The 21,445-nt window shown below is 43.6% G+C and overlaps 1 protein-coding gene across 2 annotated transcripts in view; it reads right to left on the bottom strand.

Annotated features, from left to right (window-relative positions):
- DOCK5 (dedicator of cytokinesis 5) overlaps positions 1-20,803 on the bottom strand; it is a 154,931-nt gene extending 134,128 nt beyond the window's left edge. The window contains exon 1 of one of the 2 annotated variants that reach the window (XM_081960726.1): positions 20,719-20,803. Coding sequence is in view for 1 of the 2 variants with exons in the window: in XM_081960725.1 (XP_081816851.1) it covers positions 14,269-14,311 (43 nt within the window). In the remaining variant the exon portion in view is untranslated. Of the gene's footprint in view, positions 1-14,268; positions 14,535-20,718 lie in introns of those variants that run through there. The other variant, XM_081960725.1, reaches the window with a different exon arrangement.
- Positions 20,804-21,445: the final 642 nt, after the last annotated feature.

Here is a 21,445-nt window from a genome sequence, read left to right as displayed (position 1 = left end):
AAAATGGTGGCGCCGACCAGTGACGGAGCTGCAGCAGAGGGAGGAAAGAACCACATGCGGCTCAAGAGCCGCAGTTTGCTGATCCCTGATCTAGTTGATTGCCCCATCCAGACATTGATTCAGAATATGCATTACTTTACAGGGATTCATTTAAAAAAAAAAATAAGGTGGTGTTGAATGACATCAATATGTTAACAACAACAACAACAACGAGTCAAATCTCTGGATGAAATCATTCAACGCTGCCCATTAGATGTTAAGCCGTTTGGGAGATAACAAAACAGCCTGTGGACCCGCAATTTAACTGGCTGCCAGAGGGAAGGTAACCATGCCCTATCATTAATTTCTCCAACTCAGCATCCAAATAAGAACTGTCTTTTACTTCACGTGGCAACCAAAACCTCCCCACTTCTAACACCTAAGGGGAAAGGAACCTTAAAAGCTACCGTGAGTTGGACTTGGGATCAATTCTGAATTACGATGACTTCTTTTTAAAAAATAAAGTGTATGTTAAAACCGTCCGTTTGGTCTAAGGTTGGCCAGGTTGGAAACCAGAAGTCTGTGAGTTCTAGTCTCATTTTAGGCAAGAAAACCGACTCTCTCTCAGCCCAACTCACCTCACAGGGTTGTGGTGGTGGTTGTTGTTGTTGTGGGGAAAATAGGAAGAGGAAAGAGAATGAGGTCTCTTCGCTCCTCAAATCAGCCTTCCATCCTTCTGAGGTCAGTAAAATGAGGACCTGGATCGTTGGAAGCAATATGCTGGTATTGTAAACGGCTCAGAGAGTGCTATAAAGCACTTTAGAGCAGGGTGGATTTTTTTAAAAAATATTTTTTTTTTAAAAAAATGGATTTTTTAAAAATTTAAATCAGATTTTTTTTTTGATCAAATTTATTTTAATAAAACGCTTTGGGAGTACAAATCTCTCTAAAGATAAAAGATAGTAAAAACTAAAGAGAGATCTGTATTTAGGATACATGAATAATTTGGTTTAGTTATGTAGCATGAAGCTGTTTATTCTACAATATTTACATTTTTCGTAAACTCATTCAAGGAATCCAAGCTCTGCAAGCTGAGATAACATCTGCTGCATGGATGCAGTCACACAATTTCACAGTAACTATGAGATAAATCATAAAACAAAGTTCAGGGATATTCCTTTCTCCCATTGTTTTCCAGATCCAGGTACACTGCAAACTGCATGCTTCTTTGAAGAGAAATGCATCTGTACCACCAGTCTCTAAGTGTGAGGAGGAAGGGCAAGCAATAAAAATGAAAGTGAAACCGTCTAAGCAGCTTATAAATATAATATCAAAGAGCACCTGTCATTTGAGATCCATCTTAGTGGCGGGCACCCACTCACCTGCTACCTGCCATGTCCTTCACCTTGTTGTGTCACTGCCACATCACCAGCCGTCCCATTAAAGAGAATGGGACTGTCAGTGAGTCAACAGCGGGTCAGAGGAGAAGCCACCGTGGGACAGAGATGACAGTATTTAAATCAAGTCGATTTAAATCAAGCCTTTTTACTAGTGATTTAAATCATGAGTTAAATCGACTTGATTTAAATCAGATCCACCCTGCTATAGAGCTGTATATAAGTCTAAATGCTATTGCTATTATTCATTTTTTAAAAAAAACAATAAAGGGGGGATTAAAAATCTAAATAAATGAATTAAACAAATGAGGTAGGAGAAGCTGTCCTAGGTAGAATATTGAATGGTTGGCAAAGGAGGTTTTTTTGTTTTTGCTGCAGGTCGTGAAAATAAGATTTAGAGCAAAGCTATGGTTGAATCTGCTTCTACAATGGGAACCTCCCAAATAATTATAACCATACCACCAGGGTTCCAATTTAGCTGTAGCTGTACTCTGCTGTTTGCCTTACATAAGGGTATCTCCACACTTTTTCCATCCACTCTTACCGAACAAGTACTCACTGATTTAAGATAAGAACATTCCCAAGCTGATTACATAGGCTATATTCTTTCCTACTTTACGTCTTGGTTTTAAGTGAGGGAGGAGAAGAGGTTAGCCCACCCACCCCCAATCAACAGAAAGAGCTAGGGTAAGGGGTTCCAAAATTTAAAGTAGAACATGTCCTGTGTAAAGGATAGTCCTCATAGGAGGACTAGCATAGATATAATGTATTTTAATGAAAAGGAGGAGGACTAGGGGTGATATGATACCAGTTCCAATATCTCAGGGACTGCCAGAAAGAAGAGGGGGGGTCAACCTATTCTCCAGAGCACCTGAAGGCAGAACAAGAAGGAACGGATGGAAATAAGGAGAAATCTCCTGGCAGATCAATCACTTAGTGCAGGGGTGTCCAAACTTGGGAACTTTAAGACCTGTGGACTTCAATTCCCAGAATTCCCCAGCCAGCATGGCTGGCTGGGGAATTCTGGGAGTTGAAGACCACAAGTCTTAAAGTTCCCAAGTTTGGACACCCCTGACTTAGTGGAACAACTTGCCTTCAGAAGCTGTGGGTGCTCCTCCAGCAGGTTTTAAAGAAGAGACCGGGCAGCCATTTGTCTGAACTAGACTAGAAAACCACCGAGGCCACTGCCAACTTTATTCTGCTGTTCTATATTGTAATACTAGACTTTCTGTTTACATGTCGAAGAACGAGAGTCTATCACCCGCTCCTCCATGCACAAAACTCCGACTGAGCTCTTGAAGACGGTGTTGGATAACAGCCACCCATGCAGTTGAAGACAACGTGTGGTTTGGAGATCCCAAGAAAGCTCAAGCACAACTTGAGGATCTGTCTTCCCGCCATGTGTGGCCACTGCCCACCTTTTACCCCAAGGCAACAGCTGTGTTCTATCTCATAAATTTAGAGCCACTGAAAATTGCGTCATTTCGCATGTCGCAGCACAACTTCTTGAATACATTGAGGGCGGTTGCTTTTTCGTTCTTGCTCTAAAAAGAGATCGTTGTTTCACACAAGCGTCTAAGCAGGATTCTGAACTCATAAACTAGCAATTACCAATTGTTCCATTGCACACACACACACACAGATACACAAATATGCATACATTATGCTCTTAAGGGAAATTACCTCCAGTTTAAGAACCACCAAGCTAAAACATAGCCTTAAGTTAGAGGAGCTGTTTTCCATGGACCAAAGTCACAATTATCTTCCAAGTCAAGAGTTGTGAACAATAATATTAGAAGTATTCATGACTTCCAGGAAAGTGTAGTCCTATTATTTCAGAATCTCAAGAATTATATTGAGAGGTCTCTGAGCAGCAAACCCTTCCTATCTATTTTTTTATTTTTGCTGTAAGTAATGAGTCTATTGTAGCTTCTAGAGCAGGGGTGCCAATGTCAAGGCCTGGGGGCCAGATCCGGCTCTCGGGGTGCTTAGATCTGGTCCACCCTGGAAACAGCAGAGGACTTGCCCGCGATGCCTCTGCCAGTGAAAACAGAGCTCAAGAGGGCTGCATGCAGCCTCCTGAGCTCCGTTTTCACTAGCAGAAGGTTGCAGGAGGCTGTCACAGCCGAAAACGGAATTCGGGAGCCCATTTTCTCTGGCAGAGCACTGGGGCCAGCAGAAGCGCCCCCGACACGAGTGATATACAGCTGGCCATGTCCACCCTGGCCACACCTACTCTGCCCCCCCCCCCCGAGGTCAAACACAACCCCGACGCGGCCCTCAATGAAATCAAGTTGGACATCCCTATTCCAGAGTTAAAGCATTCCAATTAAATGCTTTTGTTTTGTTTCTTTCTGACGGAATCTAGTGGCAAAGTTACTTCACTGGATCCATCTCCATCCAGAAAAGATATTTGTTTTACCGTAAGTAAACAGAATAAGCAAATTACAAAGATGGGAAAAAAATTCTGTCTTACAGAGGTGACATTACTGTGGAATACTTAAAAAAAAATCTTCATTACTAGCCATTTGTGTAAAACGTTGGGACCATGTTGGGTTCCCAATGAATCACTTTGAGAAGGTTTATATCCAGAACGGCTGAAATTGAGGGCCTGAGGGCCCAATCAGAATGTCCTGGGAGAAATGAAATAGTGCTCCAGAATTCTACTTTTTAAAACTCATTCAGAGTTTATAAAAGGGGTCTTGATTTCTTTCTATAACTAATGGATGGTTTTATAATGCAAGCGGTCCTTGGCTTCGTTTAGTGACTCGTTCAAAGTTACAATGGCACTAAAAAAAAGGACTTATGACCTTCCCCCCCCCCACTTATGACCATTGTAGCAGCCCCATGGTCATGTGATTTGCACCTGACAATTGGTTCATATTTATGACGGTTGCAGTGTCCTGGGGTCATGTGATCACTTTTTGTGACCTTCTGACAAGCAAAGCCATTGGGGAAGCCAGAATCACCTAACAACGGTGTTACTAACATAGTAACTGCAGGGATTCACTTAACAAATGTGGCAAGAAAAGTCATTAAATGGGGCAAAACCTACTTAGCAAATTTCTCATTTAGCAACTGAAATGTTGGGCTCAATTGTGGTTGTAAGTCAAGGACTACCTATACCAGGGGTGTCCAAGTTTGGACACCCCTGACCTATACAGTTTAGTCACGACGTGGCTTTTCACTTTTTCTCTTGCCCCGTTCTTCCAAAGCAACAACCAATTTAGCTGGGATATTTTCCAAGATTTCTCTCATGCATTCAGGGAATCATGTGGGTGGAAGGACTTTGGAAGTCTTCTAGTCCACCTTCCTGCCCAAGGCAGGATACTTTAGCCTCAAGAGCATCTTATTACACCAACAATATTAATTAAAATTGAAAAGCCATACAGGAAAGCCAGCTCATCAATGACTCACTGGAAGCCGGAAAGTAACATGAAGGTGTGCAGATTAAATATGGTTTTTGTTTCCATTTAGATAAGGAGGCAAGCTATCTTCATCTATACATTGCAAATATGTTTAGAACTTATAATGAGGCAACTCAATTTACAGAATCAACAAAAGCTCGGGGAAAGTGAGAAATGATGCTGTTCAACCATCTAGACCTGGGTCATTTTGAAGTAAAAGCTGGACATCAACGTTTGACTACTAGGTCTGAACTTTTCATTTAAAGATTGATCAAGGCGAACAAATGTTTTCTCACTTGCATACTAGTTCATATTGCAACAAAACTCCGCATTGGTGACAGGAAGGGCATCCGGCCAGTAAACACTCTGCTAGCCCCATTCAGTTGCCCAGACTCCACCCCACCAAGGATTATGGTGTCGTTAAAAGATGATGACAATACTAGTTTATATTGCAGCAGGGGTGGTGGTGGCTCCGAGCCTTCTCGCCTTCAGACAGAACTGATTCTGCACCTTCTACGTTGTCCTGGGCAGAGTCATGCGCCCACCAGCTTGCCTGTCTTGTCTTACACAAGTTGGCCAGCTGAAGCCTCCCGCCTTTCCTGAGCAGCTGGCAGCTGCAAGAGGCGCAAAGGGGAGGCAGGTGGGCTTTGCAACCCTAAGGCTGGCATTTCGTCTCTGCAGTGTAAACCAGCTTGGGCGCGACTGGAGAAGTTTCCTCAGTGGAGCTCCTGAAAGGAACGCAAGCTGCCACCGCTCCACTGAAGACATTTCTGAGAAGAGAAACTTCTCCGGTCGCGCCCGAGCTGGTGGAGAGCTGGCAAGCGGTGTCCAGTGACAGGGGCGGGGCAGGAAACTTACTTCCGGGTTCATTGACCAACCGGATCGTGCGATCCGGTAGAAACCCACCAATGTATTGCAGGGTCTAATCTGGGCTGATTTTGTCTTCCAAACTTCCGGATTCACCCTGGAGCCCATCTACATGGGGCTCCCCTTGAGATGCACACGAAGACTACAGCTAGTTCAGAATGCGGTCGCGCGGGCTATCATGGGGAGTACCAGGTACTCCCACATAACACCTTTCCTGCGCGAGCTGCACTGGCTACCTGTGGTTTTTCGGGTGCGTTTCAAGGTGTTGATTACCATCTTTAAAGCGCTCCATGGCACAGGACCTAGTTACCTGCGGGATCGCATCTTACCTCATACATCCCTGCGACCAATTCGCTCCCACAGGAAGAGACTCCTCCAGGTGCCGTCCACTAAGCAATGCCAACGGGCGGCGCCCAGGAGTAGAGCCTTCTCTGTGATGGGCCCAACCCTCTGGAACGACCTCCCCCCCGATATCAGAACCACTACTGACCTTCGCTCCTTCCGACAGAAACTCAAGACCCACCTGTTCCAACTAGCTGGCCTAGCCCATTTATAGTCCCATTTTTACCTCCTGGCAAACATTTTATTCTGGGGTAGCTTTTTTAGGGGTAGTTTTAATGTATCTCTAATTTTAATTCTAATTATTATTGTACAGTTTATATGTTACCTCCTCCATCTATATTTATCTATATTTATCTATATCTGTATGTATTTATATTGTGTTTTAATATGACTGTACACCGCCCCGCGTCCCTTCTGGGAGAGGGCGCGGTTTATAAATTAAATAAAAGTTAAAAAGTTAAAGTTAAAGTTCAGGGAACTTCTACATATAGTATAATAACTGCAGATGCCACACTAAAAATGTTAACCAGGGTCTTATGTCACCGGGGTAGAAAGAAAATGGGATTTTCCATTTGTTTCTTCCACTGGGGGAAGTAGATTAAATGGTAATAGGAAGCTTAATAAACTTCTCCTCTTTTTTTGGTCAATCATCAAAACTAAAAGAATACAAGGACTGCCCAAAAAGCAGCTCAGATTACCTCTTCCCGTCTGCTCACAATTTTAAAGGACAGCATGTAATCTTTTAAACTTTCCTCCTGTATGTTATGTGGGCAAGTATTTAGGTACTTCGTTTTTTCCCTAAGGGACACTGAGTTTCCACTCAAAATTCCCTATTAGTTACCCAACTTAAAATGATGGGGAGTAGGCAGTGAGAAATAACACACTTCCAATATAACTGAAACGTACTGAAATAAATCTCTATAGTTATTGTACACATACGAGTGAGGCTTAAATGACCTTGTAGTTTAGTATCTTGTGGCAACTGTGCCTTTGTCTTCACATGTTGTACGATTAGTCAATTCCATTAATTCCAGGATATGTTTTATTTGTTTGGACAACAACATTATGCCAACCAAACAATTGTCTTCTCTTTGGTTTAGTGCAGGGGTGTCCAAACTTGGGAACTTTAAGACTAGTGGACTTTAACTCCCAGAATTCCCCGGGGAATTCTGGGAGTTGAAGTCCACAAGTCTTAAAGTTCCCAAGTTTGGACACCCCTGGTTTAGTGTGTAGCATGAATCCAGCCTACTGTAAATTTAAGCTGAAGTTAACAGAACGCCTATTTCATATTTTCTATTTTTGTCATTCTTATAATTAAGAGATTATAATTTTGAGTGAGGAAGAGATCTCCCCGATTGCAGTTTTATATACAGGTAGTTCTCAAGTGAAGGCCATTTGTTTAACAACCATTTGAAGAGTGTTGGGAAAAATGGTTGCAAAAAAAACCCATTGCAACAAGGATACAATTTGGATGCTGGACAATCAACATGCGTTCACAATGGAGTTAAGGATCCTGAGGTCACATGATTGTCATTTTCCCAGGCGGTTTCTGACAAGCAAAGTCAGTAGGGGAAACTGGATTTGCTTACTGACTGTTGCAATAAAGGTCACAAAATTAGATGTGCCTTGCTTAATGACCCTATTGCATACCGCTGGACTTTTTGCTCCTAAATCGGAGACTCCCTGTACATGTATTGAGATGCAATTCCATTGACTTTGATAGTATTTTCTCCAGACAAAAGTTAAAAAGGGGTTGCGATCAATTAATCACTAGAGCAGCGATGGCGAACCTTTTTTGGCTCGCGTGCCACAAGTGGGGGGAGCGCAGGGGGGGGTCGTGTGCGGGTGTCCCTCACCCATAATGCAATGTGCGACCCCCCAGTGCGCATGCGCGCACAACAGGCGCGACCCCCCATTTTTACATGCTTTTTTCGCCCTCCCCAGGCTCCAGAGGCTTTATAGGAGCCTGGGGAGGGCGAAAAGAGCCTCCCCCGCCCCCCCGGAGGTCCTCCGGAGGCTTCAGGGACCATCTGAAGGCTTCCATGAAGCCTTTGTAACGCTTAAAACGACCCTCCGAGCAAACCGGAAGTCGTTTTAAGCGTTCCGAAGGCTTCAGAGAAGCCTCCGGACGGTCCCTGAAGCCTCCGGAGGGCCTCCGGGGGACGGGGGAGGCTCTTTTCGCCCTCCCTAGGCTCCTATAAAGCCTCTGGAGCCTGGGGAGGGCGAAAAATTGCTTTTAAAAACGGTGAACTCAGCTGGCCAGAGCGTGCATGTGCGCTGGCCAGCTGACAGGGCAGCGCCTCGCGTGCCCTGACAAATGGCTCCACGTGCCACTTGTGGCACGCGTGCCATAGGTTCGCCATCACTGCACTAGAGGATATAAATAATATTATATTTCAGTTGTACTGTATCTCAGAATATATAAATGCACTCAGTTTTGTGTTCTTACATTAATTTGAGGTAATGGCTAAACATTAAAAAAAAAAGTTCCTCTCTTTTCAAAGTTCCCTTATACGAGGTTCAGATTTAGTATTCACTGAAAATCAATGGAACCTCAAATGAGCTATGACTAATTCACCGCACTGATTTCAATGTGTTTGCCTAAGCATGATCTTGACTCAAACCCTATGATTCAATTGGTCCCAAATTTCACAACCGGGGAGAAATAATTCATATTTTTAAACAGATACTTAAAAAAAAAAATCTAATTTTCGTAGTATTTCTGAGGCAAGAGTAATGGAGGGAGGGACTTCAGAAGGAGTTCTGTTATTCGGCCAACTAAGCAGACTGGAAACTCATTTTTTCCAATGCTTTTGTAACTTTGAAGTGTCACTAAATGAACTGTTGTAAAGCAAGGACTACCTGTACCCATGCAAGCATTGGCTGCAATTTGTACCGCTCATTAGTTATTGCTTCTTTGAGTGGTGTGGTGGCCTAGAGGGGGAGATCTCACCTCACTAACAGGAGGCTGTGAGTTCAATCCTAGGCAGAGGCAGATCTTTCTCTCTGTGGGCACAATGAGAATATATCTGCGGAATATAACTCCGCATTGGCGACAGGAAGGGCATCCAGCCAGTAAACACTCAGTTTCATTCAGTTGCCCAAGATTCTACCCCTCAAGGGATTACAGGGTGTTTAAAAGAAGATGACTAGTTATTGCTTCTTTATTTCCCCATGCAATTCAAACAATCTATGGAACCATGGTTTGCTTAAACATGCTTTACTGAATTGTCTGGGTATGCACAACCTGCTACAGATTGCAAACAGCAATAGGTAGTTACACACAGCTCTCAAAGCTAAATCATCCAGATTAAGACATAAAATGAATCTACCACCCACCCAGTCAACATGCTCGCTCTTAACTGAGATCACCAAAGCATTTGTCTGAAAACCTTTTAAGGCTATTATTGCTAACACTTTCTAATTCTTTTATTGCCATGATTGGTTAGCTGCCTTTTGCTACAAATCATATACAGCAATGGCTGTTTCTTTCTTTAAAAAAACAACACCACTTGTAACATTCTAAAGCTGTGTCCTAGAACCTTTGATCTCCAGATGTGTTTCACTCACTCCAAAATAGCAAATCTTGAATGTGCTTAGTTGTTGAAAGGTGTTCTATACAATTGGTTTTTAAAAAATTGATTTTCTATGCATTTTCTTAATAAGTGGGTTTTTAAGCAGGATAATGCATAAAAGTTATAGATTTACCTATTCTACTCTATTGCAGCTACCCTTTCTTATGATAAGGCGTTCAGAAGAAAAAATGACTCTGGAGATTCTCAGTCATGGTTTTCCGAAGGTGGTTTTTCAAGTTCAGTTCTGAACTGAAGAAGCTTCTTGGATGAGAAGCGAAAGGTCTTTAAGAAGACTTCTCTAATGATAATTCCATTAAACTAGCATCAAAAGTAACTATTGCTGTCTCAGATTCCTATGGAATCTAACCAATCCATTCATGATTGACTCTAGAAAGAGTGCAGAGAAGAGCAACAAAGTTGATTAGGGGACTGGAGACTAAAACATATGAAGAACGGTTGCAGGAACTGGGTATGTCTAGTTTAATGAAAAGAAAGACTAGGGAAGACATGATAGCAGTGTTCCAATATCTCAAGGGTTGCCACAAAGAAGAGGGAGTCAAACTATTCTCCAAAGCACCTGAGGGCAGAACAAGAAGCAATGGGTGGAAACTAATCAAGGAGAGAAACAACTTAGAACTCAGGATAAATTTCCTGACAGTTAGAACAATTAGTCAGTGGGATAACTTGCCTTCAGAAGTTGTGAATGCCCCAACACTGGAAGTCTTTAAGAAGATGTTGGATAGCCATTTGTCTGAAATGGTATAGGGTTTCCTGCCTAGGCAGGGGGTTGGACTAGAAGACCTCCAAGGTCCCTTCCAACTCTGCTGTTGTATTGCATTGTATTGTATTATGTCGTCAGATATTTTGTGGTAATAAGTTACCCAACTGAATTCATGTTATGACCCAAAACTACTTTTGATCTGGTCACTCATTGGATGTCTCAGGATTCCAGAATGACATTCCCTTTCTCCAATTCCCCATGAAACTCAACCTTTCTTCTGCTTTGGGTATACAAATGGTACATGCTATATTGCTCCTTTGCAGCTCAGAAAGCAGCAGCTCACATACAAGGAGGAAATGCAAGTAGCAGCTCTGTGGGAAACTCCAAGAATTGCAGAAGTGCAAGTTTTGTTGGAAACAACCATTCTAATGGGGAATTTCCTAAACAGCTCACCGAAAATCCACATTTTCTATGTAACACTAATATATTCTGGGACAAATAATCAAACTACAGATTTCCAGAAATATTATTCTAAAATTTTCAGATCAAGATAACAGCGATGGAACATACATTTTATGTCACTTCTTGAATCAATTAACTAAAGATGTTGTCATGAGTATTCTCTAGGAAGGAAAAGATATACTAAGTCAGGGGAGTCTTGTGGATTTCAACTCCCATAATTTTCCATCCATCCATTCATCCTGTTTGTCTGCCTGCCTGCCTGCCTGCCTGCCTGCCTGCCTGGGGAATTCTGGAAGTTGAAGTCCACAAATCTGATAGTTGCCAAGGTTAGACACCCCTGTACTAAGTGAACCCATCCAAAAAATCTATACAGGTTAAAAGATATGGCTTTCCCCCCACTAAGATCCATAGAAATCAAAGGATAGTTCCAGTGCTGGAAAAAATATCAATAAGACTGAAAGTTTCATAAGCAGAATGTTAAGACTGTATGCTGGAAAAAGAGTCTAAAATACAGGTAACAGACTAACAGACTTGGAAAGGACTTTGGAGGTGTTCTAATCCAAACCCCCACTCAGGTAGGAAATCATATATCGTTCCAAACAAATTATTGTCCAATCTCTTCTTAAAAGCTTCCCACAACTTCTGGAGGCAAGTCATTCCACTGGTTAATTGTTCTGTCAGAAAATTTCTTCTTAGTTCTAGGTTGCTTCTCTCCTTGATTAGTTTCCATCCATTGCTTCTTCTCTTGCCTTTAGGTGCTCTGGAGAATAGCTTGACTCCCTCTTCTTTGGGGCAGCCCCTGAGATATTGGAACACTGCTATCATGTCACTCTTAGTCCTTTTTTTTTCATTGGACTAGACATACTCAATTCCAGCAGCTGTTCTTTATACGTTTTAGCCTCCAGTCCCTTGAAGGCAATTTTCAATTGGCAGCTATTTGTTTGGCAACTGTTTGAAGTAACGAAAGCGTTGTTTTTAAAAAGGGACTTTACAGCCAGTCCTCACACTTACAACTGTTGCAGCATCCCCATGGTCACATAATCAAAATTCAGGTGCTTGGCAACCATCATATATTTACAATGCTTGCAACCGGCCGTTTGCAATCTTAGTAGACTTCCGAAAAGCAAAGTTAATGGCGGAAACTGGATTCACTTAACAAACATGTGATTCACTTAACAACTGCAGCGATTCACTTAACAACCATAGCCAAAAAATAGCTACTCCAACTCTGCTTTTTCACTGTCACCCTTTAAGGTTGATCAGGCTGGAGAAGAGCAAATGCTCTTCAGCCTCAGGTAGCAAGTGCTGAGTTATTAGGAACCTGAATTCAGGCTCCCTAAAAACATGAGAAAGAAAAAAAACATTTGACTGTGGGGGGAAATATTCAGCTTCAAGCCTATTTATGATTTTCAGTGGAATTATTATACAATGCGTGAATCAATGAGCTCCTGACATTGCAAATATCTCAGTCATTAATGAGTAGCTGCTACTGGCTTGGAAACTGCTCCTAAGGCCCAGGATCTTTTACTTGAGGAAAGAACCAGGTGACACACATCTGGATTGGATTGCCATTTGTCAGAAATGGTGTAGGGTCTCCTGCTTGAGTGTGTGTGTGTGTGTGGGGTTGGACTAGATGACCTATAAGGTCCCTTCCAACTCTGTTAATCTGTTAAATCTTCTTCACTTTTGTCTAACTGCCTTGAGTTGCTGCCCACCTTGATTTCCAAGTCATCAGCTCTCAGAAGAAAAGGACAGATATAATAAAGTTAACGTGATGGTGAAAGAGAAAATAGAAGGAGGAGGAGGAGGAGCTTCCAGGTCTTGTTTGGGCTAAAAGTGACCCTGAGTTCTGGGAAAACACAAGATAACTAAGGCTCATTGGACTAGAAGATCCAGGAACTGCATACAAAACACCCGACAGGGGGGACAAAAGGAGAACATTCCTCTAAGGAGAATTTTACTGACAGTTACAGTAATTCATCAGTGGAATGACTTCCCCCCCCAAAAAAGTAGTGGGTGCTCCAACACTGGAGGTTTTGAAGAAGAGATTGAGCCACCGTGTGTCTGAAATGGTATATAGGGTTTCCTGCTTGAGCGTGGGTTGGACTAGAAGACCTCAAGTTCCCTCCGTTATCCTGCTGAAATGGCTTATGGAGAAAAACAGTGTTTAAATTCTGATGGATTGCTTGAGATGACAAGATGGCCTTGCGCAGGGCACCAAAGTGAAGGGTCCATTGTTTGAGTACATAGCTTTTCACATCAAACCCCCCTCCCCAAACTAGTCCACCTCTGCACTCCCCATTAATTCATCTGATGTAACTGACTATTTACGGCTGAGGCTGACAGCCTTTCAGTGCTTCCCATCGGGCTGCATTGGAGGTTAATTAAACCATGGCAAACAATATTCCAAACCCCCAGCCTTTGTTTTCTCTCTTTGCAGCCCCAAAGGTGACTCACAAGCTCCCTGGCACTAAAAATCCCATGGGGTGGGGTGGGGTGGGGGGTTGGGTAGGGGCAAGAAGGAAAACAAAGCAATCTGTGGGGTCCTTGTGCTCTCTGGGCTTGTTTGCTTGCAGATGTTTCATTACCCAACTAGGTAACATCATCAGGATACATGTTGCAATGCATAACAATGCAATTATTTGCAAAAGCAAAACACATGCACAGCAAAGCAGGCAGAAACGGTGAGGCTGCATATTATTTTATCTTATGCAGCGCTTCATTGACTGATGATGTTTGGATAAAGTGCAAGAAAACAACCAAGTTCAGGGAGCACCGCTAATTTTAACCCTGAGCTACAAATATTCACCTCTATGGACAAAAGCATCCATTCCCCCCACCCCATCTGAGATAGGCAACAGATCAAAAGAACCTTAAAGGATAACTAAGCAGCCACGGTTGGGCGATTCGAATCCCTAGTAGAGGCATCCTGCGTGAGCAGGGGGTTGGACTAGATGACCTCCAAGCTCCCTTCCAACTCTGTTACTGTTCACTCCCTCCAATTCCCATGTCTCTCTACCTCCTGGCTGGGGATAATGGGAACAGGGAGCCTCTGCCCGTCTGGAAGGCGCTTTGGCAAAGTTGAAAAAAAAAAAAAGAAGAGGCTGCCGAAAGGAAGAGGAAGGGAGAGAAAAGGCGTCGGTTTTTTTTCTGCCGCCGAAAAAAAGCATCGGAAGGTGGGGGTCTCGTTTCCCATTCCCCGGCTGTGAACCGATTGGGCTTCGCGCATCCGAAAACCGGCGGGATCCTTCCGGCTCCCGAATATATCAGAGCGGGAGTCAGTGAAGCCTCTGCGGGCCAAGCAGGAAGGAGGACAGAAAAGGAACAGAAAGAAGCGAGCTGATGGGAGGAAGGAGAGAGAGAGAGAGAGAGAGAGAGAGAGAGAGAGAGATCCGCCCCGCACAGACAATCTCTGGACTGACTGCATGGGAAAGTTCCGGGCAAAGGGACGGGCGGGCGACACGCATCCTGCACGTGGGAAACAGGGAGGCGTGCGGGGTTTGGGGAGGGGGACTCACCCACGCCATATTTCTCCCGCTTGGTGGGGATCCAGCGAGCCATGCCGATGCTGGGCTGGAGGGGGGGGGAGCCTCGCCCCTCCTCCTCCCCCTCCTCCTCCTCCTGCTGCTGCTCCGCGCTTCAACCTCCGCCGGCCTCGGGAGCCTCCAGCTCGCCTGCCATAGTCGGGGTGAACCCGGTTGCTGGCTGGCTGCTCCGCCTTCTCCCTTTCTCTGCCCAAGTTGATTCTCCAGCCGCCGCTGCCGCCGCCGCCCGGGCAGCTTTGGGAAGTCCAACGGCCCGCCTTCTCTACCGAGGGCAGCCAGACGAGCAAAGGGCGGGCGCTCTCCGCCTCTTACCGGGCGGGATCACCTCTCTCTCTCTTCCCCTGCCCGGGATGGGAAGGACTTGGCCGCCCAGGACGACGCTTTGCTGCCTCCGTCCGCACCAGCTTCGGACCTTAATCCGAGGAGCTGCCGGCGCAGAAGTTGGTATGGGCTTCTTGGGGGTTCCCCTCTCACGTGTCTTCCCCAATATTTTTGCCATTTGGGGGGAGGGGATTTCTCCTCTCCCCCCTCCCCCATTCCCAACCCTGCTGGTCCTTCCCTTCCAAACGATGCCCTTGGGCCTATATTGGTAGTCCTCGGTTTGCGACAGTTCATTTAGCGCCCGTTCAAAGTTACAGTGGCACTGAAAAAGGGGACTTATGATCATTCTTCACACTTCTGACAGGCATTTCCATGGTCACGTGGTCAAAATTCAGATTCTTGGCAACTGACTCGTATTTATGACGGTTGCAGTGCCCCGGGGTCATGGGATTCCCCATGTTGTGATCTTCGGACGAGCAAAGTCAACGGGGAAGCCAGATTCACTTAACAATCATGTTATTAACTGCAGTGATTCACTTAACAACTGTGGCAAGAAAGGGTTGTAAAATGAGGCCAAATTCACTTAACAAAGGTCTCACTTAGCCGTGGAAAGTATGGGCTCAGTTGTGGCTGTAAGTCGAGGACTGCCTGTATTCATTTTGCCCTTAGAAATAAATGTGTGGCTGAACAGCATTTCTCAACCGCAGCCCCTTGGAAGATGTGTGGACTTCAATTCCCAGAATTCCCCAGCCAGCAACAGGAATTCTGGGAATTGCAGCCCATGCATCTTCAGGGGACTGAAGTTGAGATACACTGGTTTGATATATAGCACCCTGCTCCAATTGAGATATTTTGAACTACAATTCCCATCCTCCCCATCCAGAAGTCTAAACCGAGTCTTCCCTGATAGTCTTACGGTAGGGAAAAATTCTAAACTTGTTCCAAACTTGTGTTGTTCTTGGCTTGAAAGGAGCAAGGAACCAGGAAACCAGGAAAAGACACGGGTTTCAGTTTAGATCTGGCCTGGTGGCTAAGGAGATCCACTTACCATCGGCAATGTGTGCAAGACACACCTAAGTACACCATGGATTCCTCCACCACATTTTCTGATGTGCATGGTGCATAAAACCAGGTATGGCATGCAAGGCTGCATTTACAGGCCACCGTAACCCGAAAGAGAATTGGATATTTTCTAATTAAAATATATATATATATGGTTTTGTGGCTTGGAATGCCAGTTATATCCAACTGCAACATTGTTCCAGCAGAGAGAAAGTTGTTGCAGCTTTAATGTAAAACAAACATTTTTTTAAAAAAGTATACACTGCACCTTTAAAGATACAGCTGCTAGGCTTGGTCAGCTGTTTCAGGAATATGTAGCTGAAGGGCACCTTACATGCATACAGCATTAGTCATCCTAGAGGACAGATACACCCAGCTTCTAATTAAACAGGCAAGCTTTCGTGGCAGTGTCTCATCCTGGTTCTTCAAAGCAGCCTACTGCTTGTGGGCTGGGACCGATCCATACAGCAGCTCTTTTTAAAATAAGGCAAACACCCCCTACTCCTTTCCCTACTCCCCACCTTTGCATTTTAATCTGGACTTTAGAGTAAGAGGTGGTGTCTTTCTTCCTTGATTCACTCTCCTTATCAGAAACGAGGTGGATTTAAGGATTAGGAGGCCTCACATGACCAGAATTTCTGGCTGGCAAGATAGATTCAGAAGGTCGAGACTCAGATATTACATTTTTTTTTTTAAAAAAAGGAGTAACCGAAGCCAGGAAGCTAGGAGTGACCTCTTTGGAAAACCAGGAAAGCTAAAACTTTCCAGTTCACTTCTTTTAATTTAAGTATTCATTATATCCCATCTTTATTATTATTATTATTATTGAATTTTTTTTATTTTAATTAAACAAAAACACAAAAAAAATCATTCTTCGTTACATCTTGTAGAAAGTGTGTCGATTGGTTACAGATAACTTTCGTGCATTTCTTCCACAGTTATTACTTGTAGTTCATATTAGATTATACACTTTAAATCAAAAAATCTTTGTATATCTTACTATCAATGTACCACAATTCTCATTTGACTACAATTATTTGAATGTGCTTTTACCTCAAATTATTCATACTTAAAGACACAACCACATAATGGCATTCGTTAGCTATTTCAAAAATCCTCCAATAACATTGCACTTTTATGACAATTAATAAAGTTTCTAAGCCTTTCCCCCCCTTTTCCCCCCCAACTCGCTGTTTAGAGTTTATATCCAAGTTGCTTTTACCAATACCAGAGCATATATATATTATTAAACAATATCCATTGACATTTCCTTGTTGTTATTACAATTGGCTAAAAATCATTTACTATTTATATCCCAATTCCTCTCGTCAAACCCCCAAAAACATTATGCCTTTATGACAAAACCTAAATAGAAGTTTATTAATAAAATTTAGAGGTCTTTTCCCCAGATCGCAATTTGCAATTTATATCCGAATTTCTTTTACTAGTTTACCAGTACATTATATATATATATATATATATATATATATATATATATATATATATATATATATATATATATATATATATATATATATATATATATATATATATATATATATATATATATATATATATATATATATATATATATATATATATATATATATATATATATATATATATATATATAAAGCTGTATCCATTATCATTTCATTATTGTTATTGTAGTTATTTATTTGTTGATGAATAAACATGGTTGAGCAATAAGTAGGAATTTAGTAATTCTTAGATTGTTTTAGATTGTTATTAAATGTTTATACCTATAAAATTTATAGGTCTTTTTCCCAGATTGCAATTTGCAATTTATATCCGAATTTATTTTACTAGTTTACCAGTACATACATACATACATACATACATACATACATACATACATACATACATATAATTAAGCTGTATCCATTATTATTTCATTATTGTTATTATAGTTATTTATTTGTTGACGAATAAACATGGTTGAGCAATAAGTAGGAATTTAGTAATCCTTAGATTGTTTTAGATTGTTATTAAATGTTTATTCGTCACCATCTTTAGTATTTTTATAAATAACTCAAAGCGGTGCACATACCTAATATCCCTTCACCCTATTTCGGCCACAACGGCAATCCTATGAATTGAGTTGGGGTGAGAGAGAGAGAGAGTGACTGGCCCAAAGTCACCCTAGGTCAGGGGTGTCCAAACTTGGGAACTTTAAGACTTGTGGACTTCAACTCCCAAAATTCCCCAGCCAGCCATGCTGGCTGGGGAATTCTGAAAGTTGAAGTCCACAAGTCTTAAAGTTCCCAAGTTTGGACACTCCTGCCCTAGGTCTATCTCATACCTAAGGTAGGACTAGAATAGTGATGGCGAGTGAATCTTTTAGACACCGAGTGGCCAAACTGCGCACCCATGCCCAAACTAAAAGGTGCATGTGTGCATGGACATTCATGCATGCGCAGCAGAGATCGGGAGGTGGGACTTCCCAACACCGGCAGCGCAGTAAGAGGTAAGATCTTTTTCTTTCATGAGATTCTTATTTTGTCGTTTGCAGGGAAAAAGAAGCTCATGAAAGAAAGGCCATGGAGATCTGACCTGGGGCAACTGCGCATGTGCTAGCAGAGAGGGCTCTGTGTGCCACCTCTGGCACGTGTGACATAGGTTTGCGATCACGGGACTAGAACTTACAGCCTCCTGGTTCCTAGGTCAGCACCTTAACCTTCACAAACTGGCCCTTTTAGCGAGCAGTCTTCCTTGAGTTAAGCTCAGTTCCTATGGATGTGACAGACTGATTCATATCATTTTGTTGACCATCAAGCCAACACTTAATGACACTGCTTTCTTTTGGGATTATTTTACTTTACTTTCAGGTTAGTCTATAGCCCAGGGATTTCTTAGAGCAGAGGTGTCAAACTCAAGGCCCGGGGGCTGGATCTGGCCCATGGGGTGCTTAGATCTGCCCCTGGGGTCATCCTGGAAACAGAGAACTGGTCCACGGTGCCTCTGCCAACAAAAATGGAGCTCGCGAGGGCCATGGATGGCCCTTCCAAGCTCTTGTTTTCACTGGCAGAGGGTTGCAGGAGGCTATCGCAGGCAAAAACGGAGCTCGGGAGCCCGTTTTCTCTGGCAAAGCACTCAGGCCACAACAGGCACCCCCACCTTGGCCCCACAAGGTCAAACAACCCTAATGCCCTCAAATAAATCAAGTTTGACACCTCTGTCTGTTCTGACCTAGGCTTCCCCAAACTACGAAGCAGACTCCTTGCCCCGACAAAAAACACTTTTCATTAAGTTACTGTGAATTCCTCTCATTCATATCCAGCAAAGTCTTTCAAGGGAGGATTTACAGTCACAGACCTTATCTGGCTTGGAGAGCTGCCAGGCCAATGCAAAACTTGGCAAGGAGTCTCGGAGAGTCACGAACCAATTAAGGCAACTAATTGTCTTCTGCAAACTCCACTCCCCTTTCACTCCTCTTTTATTCCCTCTGGGAAGGGCCATTCATCATTCACCTGTGGCCTTACTCCAAAGTTGACCCCTGTTCTTTAGCTGTTCCCTTCATCTGGAAACTCTGCACATGCGCACACTGGGAACAGGCTCCAGCTGTTCGTCTGCCTCACTGATGTCTGCCTCTGAAGGCAGCTGATAACTGCCAGACGGCCCTGGCCCCTCTCTGCCTCCAACACAGAGCCCTCATCAGAGCCTTCTCCAGACTCCAGGACTGGCCCATGTTCCTCCCCAACCTCCTCACAGTCCGAATCAACAGAGGCTATTGCAGGTGAAAACAGAGCCGGGAGCCCGTTTTTGCTGGCAGAATGCTCAGGCCACCACAGGTGCCCCTGACAAAAGTGCCGTTGAGCCAGCCATGCCCACCTTGGCCCCCCAAGGTCAAACACAACCCTAATGTGGCCCTCAATGAAATCAAGTTTGACACCCCTGTCTTAGAGTTTTCCACTCAAGAACTGCCATAAATTAAAGGCAGGACACTCTTCTCAACTGGGGGTGTCTGACATCATATTGTTCAAAGGCCAAGATAACCTCCTCCAAGGAGGTGGAACCAAAACTGTCTACTAGATTAATCCTACCCAGAACACAACCAATACCCTTTCGCCTTTCTTTCCCAGTGAACAGTGTCCAGAAGGCCTCTTATCGGTTGCATTAAAATCATCACTTAAGGAGAAACTGTAGAAAAAGGTGTGGAAGGTGCACGCAGGTTCGGACTTGCCCATCCCTGGCCTCATGTAAGAGCACAAGGTTTGAATGCCAATGGTTTCATGTTCAAGTCTTAACAATGACAACTAAAAGTCACTGAGGATTGACTGGGATGGTGCAAGAAGGAAAAAAGCCATACAATAGTAGAGTTGGAAGGGATCTTGGAGGTCTTCTAGTCCAACCCCCTGCCTAGGCAGGAAACCCTATACCATTTCAGACAAATGGCTATCCAACATCTTCTTAAAGACTTCCAGTGTTGAGGCATTCACAACTTCTGGAGGCAAGCTGTTCCACTGATTAATTGTTCTAACTGTCAGGAAATTTCTCCTCAATTCTAAGTTGCTTCTCTCCCTTGATTAGTTTCCACCCATTGCTTCTTGTTCTACCCTCGGCTGCCTTGGAGAATAGCTTGACTCCCTCTTCTTTGTGGCAACCCCTGAGATATTGGAAGACTGCTATCCTGTCTCCCCTAGTCCTTCTTTCTCTTAAGCTAAACATACCTAGTTCCTGCAACCGTTCTTCATATGTTTTAGTCTCCAGTCCCCTAATCATCTTGGTTGCTCTTCTCTGCACTCTTTCTAGAGTCTCCACGTCTTTTTTACATTGTGGCGACCAAAACTGAATGCAGTATTCCAAGTGTGGCCTTACCAAGGCCTTATAAAGTGGTATTAACACTTCACGTGATCTTGATTCTCTCCCTCTGTTGATGCAGCCTAGAACCGTTTTGGCTTTTTGGGCAGCTGCTGCACACTGCTGGCTCATATTTAAATGGTTGTCCCACTAGAACTCCAAGATCCCTCTCACAGTTACTACTATTGAGCAAGGTCAGTAGAAACATAGTTTTGCTACCTTTGCTCCTGCAGCAATTCCAAGCCACAGTCCATCACAGCTGTTCCTTGAAGGTGGAAAGACCTCCCAGTTGACCAACGATGAAAATTGGCATTCCACTTAGTGTCACCGTTTCCTTGCTGGCCTTCTTTCTCTATGGGGGACAGAAGAGGGGAGAACCATGATTATCTGAGGGAGGAGCAGCAAAGCCACATTTCCACTTTAAAAGAGATTGGGGAATCCCAAATCGGGGGCAGAGACGGGACTTCCATCAAGGGAAGCCACCCATCCTGAAGCTCTGAAATGTGCTTCAAACCTGCCTTTGTTGTCCATCCTCCGGAAAACACCAGATCTTAAAATGAGTTGGTTCAGCTTGCAAAGACTTCCACAATCCCCAAGTCATCTTACGCAATGCAGAATACACAGTAGCACAGTTGGAAGGGACTTTGGAGGCCTTCTAGTCCAACCCCATGCTCAACAGGAAATCCTATACTATTCCAGGCCAATGGTTGTCCAGTCTCTTCTTTAAAAAACCTCCAGTGATGGGAGCACCCACGACTTCTGGAGGCAAGCCATTCCCCTGGTTAATTGTTCTCGCTGTCAGGGAATTTCTCCTTAGTTCTAGGTTGAATCTCTCTTTGATGAGCTTCAATCCATTGCTTTGCGTCCTAAAGTCGGGTGCTTTGAAGAATAGGCCAACCCCCTCTTGTCTGTGACTGCAGTTTAGTTAGATAGAAGAAAACTGCCA

Source organism: Natrix helvetica, assembly GCF_964273705.1.
Source record: "Natrix helvetica genome assembly, chromosome: 8".
NCBI classification, from domain to species: Eukaryota; Metazoa; Chordata; class Lepidosauria; order Squamata; family Natricidae; genus Natrix; species Natrix helvetica.
This window is presented reverse-complemented; position numbering and strand designations above follow the sequence as displayed.